General features: G+C 45.7%; 1 protein-coding gene across 1 annotated transcript; it reads left to right on the forward strand.

Moving 5' to 3' along the window:
- The first annotated feature begins 744 nt into the window (after nt 1–744).
- gsc (goosecoid) lies at nt 745–4034 on the forward strand. The gene is made up of 3 exons (XM_030443343.1): nt 745–1254; nt 1832–2091; nt 3447–4034. The coding sequence occupies exons 1-3, from the start codon at nt 939–941 to the stop codon at nt 3594–3596; spliced, it is 726 nt and encodes a 241-aa protein (XP_030299203.1). The 5' UTR covers nt 745–938; the 3' UTR covers nt 3597–4034.
- Nucleotides 4035–4677: the final 643 nt, after the last annotated feature.

Genomic DNA, 4677 nt, shown 5'->3' on the forward strand with positions numbered 1-4677 from the left:
GGCCAGATATAATGCTCAGTGGCTTCCGTCTGACATGGAAATATGGATAACATTCATTTAGCGTTGGAGGGAGAGAGGCCGACAGACAGACAGTTCACTGCACATACAGTCACATCATGCGTTCATGTACAGGCGAGCCGGCCGGTCAGATGATAAGAAGAATTATAATAATCATTTAAAGACACACAACATCCATACTTACCTCTTTATTAATTACATACAATTCAACGTGTTGGTTCTGATTTTAATCAGCAGGCCTGACATTAGAATGCGACTTGGTTAATTAATAATTATCTTTAATGTAAATGCGCGCGCAGAGTTTCGTCAGGCTGCAGTGAGTTTTAAACGACTTGTTCAATTTATACGCAACAAAAACTGTTTCCCTCCTCTGATCCCCGGTTCCGACTACATGTGTTGGACCGGTATAATTTGTAGATTCTGATGAATCCCTCTGTTCTGACCGGAGGCCCAGTGTCGCCTCATCGTGCTCCATACATTATGATGCCTCCGCTGACAAGGAAATAATCGGATTACTCTGCAGGCAGAGCCCGCTGACCCGCAGCAGAGTTTCCAAAAGTCTGCAAACAGCGCGGATAATCTTAATTGAATTAATTCTCAATACACAGACCTGTGGCCGCTCACGGCGCGAGCTGCAGCAGCTGATCCCAGAGCCGCCGCTCCGCCGTGACGTCAGCAGCCTATAAAAACCAGCCCTGCTCTAACTGGTCCCACTAAACCCGACAGTCCGCATCCCCGAGACGAGCTCGCGGATTCGCGCATGCAGGGAAGAAAAGTAGCCTCCAGAGCACATCATGACGCAGTTTTAAGAGAACTTTTTTCCCCCGGAACTCTTTGTGGAGGACATTTTATCTGACCGAGCACTTTTCAACCCGTCCAGTTCTTCCCGTCCTGTTCCCGAGCCGCCGCGCACCGGTGTGATGCCCGCCGGGATGTTCAGCATAGACAGCATCCTGTCCGGCCGGCCGAGCTGCAAGGAGCCGCTGCTGCTGCACCGGAGCGGCCCGGTGGTGCTGTCCGCCGGCCTCACGGACTCTATCTACACCGACTACAACGGACTGTACTCGGCTACTTGCGGACCTTCTCCCCCCGGGATTCAGTCCGTGAACGGGACCCGGATTGGATATAACGGTTACTACTACGGACAGCTGCACGTCCAGGGCGCCGGAGGAGGTCCGCCGTGCTGCAGCTCTGTGCCCGGCCTCAGCCCGCAGCAGTGCCCCTGCATCCCGGCAGGTAGGACGCCAGACTCCCGCTGTCTTTGCACCGACTTTGACAATTATTGTAGCGTGGAACTCCTCAGAAATCAGCGCAGAGCCGAACTTTTAATTAGAACTTTTTCCTCAGGAACAGTAACGAAAATATAAACCAATGTGTTTACAGGCTCTCTAATAAACCCACAAAATGTTCGATAACATTTAATATGAATGTATTTGAAAGTCTCCATGCGTCCCATGATGCTGGACATCTTTAAATCTAGAGGTACATTTCTGCCACGACTAAATATGTATTTCTGATCTTCGGAGTAAAATAACCGAGTGCAGCGGTATTAACGCACACGTTAAACTGTGCAATTCTTCGCACTGAAAAAATTTCCAGACACCGGAACAAATGTCCTCGCTGCTTTTCACAGTTTGAGTTGATTTTTTAAAAGCATGAACTAATATATTCGCGCGCATGAAATGACAGAACGTATTCCAAAGTTTAAATATCCTCCTTCTTTACGCACCAGCTGTGATCCTGAAGAAGAAGACCCATCAGGACACTGTGTGCATGTGTGTGACTCCATGTCTTCTCCGCTCTCACCGTGCAGGCTACGACAGCCCGGGCTCGGTGCTGATCTCTCCGGTCCCGCACCAGATGATGTCCTACATGAACATGAGCAGCCTGTCGCGGACCGAGCTGCAGCTCCTCAACCAGCTGCACTGCCGCAGGAAGCGGCGGCACCGCACCATCTTCACCGACGAGCAGCTGGAGGCTCTGGAGGGCCTGTTCCAGGAGACCAAGTACCCGGACGTGGGCACCAGGGAGCAGCTGGCCCGCAAAGTCCACCTCCGGGAGGAGAAGGTCGAGGTCAGTACAGCTTCCTGCGTCCTTTGATGAACTCGTACGGTTCTGATTGTTTCACGGTCCAACGCAGGCAGAACCGACCGAGCTGCTCTCATCCTGCACCTCAGAATATTGTTAGACACGGAGACCCGTTCACATTATTATTATCATTATTATTATTGTTGATATTATTATTGTTAGTAGTATTATTATTCATAATATTGTATTATAATTAGTATTATTTTATTGTTATAAATAATAATGTTGTTTTATTATTATTATTTTTATTATTATTAGTTGAGTTTTAAGAAGAGGAGACTTTTCATGATATTATTATTATTGCGCTCTCATCGATCAGTCCTTCTATAACACCTTCCTCCGCTGAGTGTTTGTCGGTGCAGCCGCTGACTCTGATTATAAAATCATAATTGAGCAGTTAAATGTTAACACCAATGCAATCAACGGTTAACTATGAAACGAAGAACTGACGTAATTAAATGAAATGCAATGATCTCGTAAAGCGAGAAGTTTGGAAGGGTAGTGTCTGAACTGAAGGGAAGAACAACACAAAACCAACAACAGAGAAGAAAAGAAAGGAAAGGAAAGAAAGAAAGAAAGAAAGAAAAGAAAAGAAAAGACAAGAAAGGAGAATAGAGGAGCGGGCTGTGGTCTCGGGCCTCTCCACAGTCTAACGGCAGCTCATTCTTCATTTAGAATAAAATAAATACAAAATAAAACTGACGCAGTCAAATCAAAAGTAGGTCACAGATATGAGCACAGTCAGTCCAGTGATCACAGAGAGGAGATGTACTGCAGCCGCAGATTACATTTATCATTATTATGATTATTATTATTTTGTTGTGTGTGCAGTTTGAATTAATTTGAAACAGAGCTGTGATCCACCTGAACTACAAAAGACAAAATATATTTCCTGTAGGCCCAGTGATAATAATAATAATAATAATAATAATAATAATAATAATAATAATAATGACAATAATAAATAGTCTACGGGTCCAGTTATTTTGGCGTTACAGTAATACTATATAATAATATATTAAGATTCGTCCGATGATCTTGTCGCAGGTTATCAGATCATTTTATATACGTTTTTGATAAAGTAAAACAAAAACCTGGATCAGTTCAAGGAGCAGCCCCTGTTCCTCACGCAGTAAAGAGTCCGGAAGAATCAAAGCTGCTGCAGTAAAATGAACCCTGGCGGTCTCAGTCTCAGTCTGCGCGCAGAGAGCTGACTCGTGTCCGTGACGCGCGGCCTCCGGTCGGCCTGCTCCGGGCTGACGCTGGCCTTCAGACGGAACTAGAGGAGCACACACCCTTCTGGTGGAGACACTAAAACTCTCTTTCTCTGTCACGTATAGGTTTGGTTCAAAAACAGACGCGCGAAGTGGAGGAGGCAGAAACGGTCTTCATCAGAGGAATCAGAGAACTCTCAGAAATGGAACAAATCCACCAAAACGTCCGCGGAGAAGCCGGAGGAGAGTAAAAGCGAGGTGGACTCAGACAGCTGATAGTGACCCGCGCTCAGTGTGGCGGACCCCGCCACGTGCCGCCGCTGTGATCTGACGTGTCGCCATGTTGCACAGTTGTACATATCTACATTTTATTATTGATTCTGTGTCCGCTATTTATATTTAATTTAAGTCTTTTTGTAGCTGAAGTCGCGCCGGGACGTGACGCCCGGCGGACCGACTGACACGTCTGAATATATCGTAATGTTATATGTGACATTTTTATGGATATTAAATGTTGTAATTCTGGTATTTTTCTTCCGTTGTAACATTATTCATTGCGCTCAGCCGGCCGCAGGGGAAACAGCCCGCGGCGGAGCGCAGCCGCACTGAGCTGCGTCAACAACAGCACCAGTTTCTTCTGTTACTTTATTTTGAAAATAAGAAAACCTACGTAAAAGGATAACGAGTATACATTAAAATACTAATGAAACATCACAAACACGTTGTCTGGCTTTTTTTTTCTTCGTGGTTTAAACAGCAGGCCTCCTGTAGACAGAGAGGACAGACTCACGGAGGCTCTCCTGCAGGGTGCGCTCAGTCCAAAACCCAAACACCTAGCGCGCGTGCGTCAAAAGTAGAACCTCACCTGCCGTCAGCCGGACCGTCACATACCTGCTGTGGAACCGCATAGTGGCTGCGTGAAGCGCGTCTCCGAGCAGCGACAACATGTAGGCCGCATCATGACCTCTGACTGGTCCTGGTCCCGGTCCTGGTCCCGGTCCTGGTCCTGAGCGTCTCTAACTTACAAACGGAAAACTGTCCTCCTGATGTGAATGTGAGCTGGAGACGCGCGCGTGAGTAATTAGAAATTGAGCTGTACATGATATTTGTGTCAGGTAAAATACGATTATAGATTTTATATTTCGCCACAAGAGAAAAAAAAATAAAAACTAAGAACATTGGTTTTCAAAATAAGACTCACGTCACGACTGAGTCTTAGAGAAAGGTCAGAGCTCGGAGATCAGCGCGTCACTTTATCATTTATGTAAGTAAAATAAAGATTTAATTTTATTGTATTTATTTATACATATATAATAACATACACGAGATACAAATAATTATCACTATGGAGCAGGCT

This window comes from Sparus aurata, chromosome 16 (genome assembly GCF_900880675.1).
Source record: "Sparus aurata chromosome 16, fSpaAur1.1, whole genome shotgun sequence".
Taxonomy (NCBI): Eukaryota; Metazoa; Chordata; class Actinopteri; order Spariformes; family Sparidae; genus Sparus; species Sparus aurata.

What these genes read in the sequence shown, in the direction of transcription:
- gsc (XM_030443343.1), top strand. Translation starts at nt 939, where the DNA reads ATGCCCGCCGGGATGTTCAGCATAGACAGCATCCTGTCCGGCCGGCCG. An exon ending in GTGCCCCTGCATCCCGGCAG is followed by an intron (nt 1,255 to 1,831) that starts GTAGGACGCCAG and finishes CTCACCGTGCAG; the next exon opens with GCTACGACAGCCCGGGCTCG. An exon ending in TCCGGGAGGAGAAGGTCGAG is followed by an intron (nt 2,092 to 3,446) that starts GTCAGTACAGCT and finishes TGTCACGTATAG; the next exon opens with GTTTGGTTCAAAAACAGACG.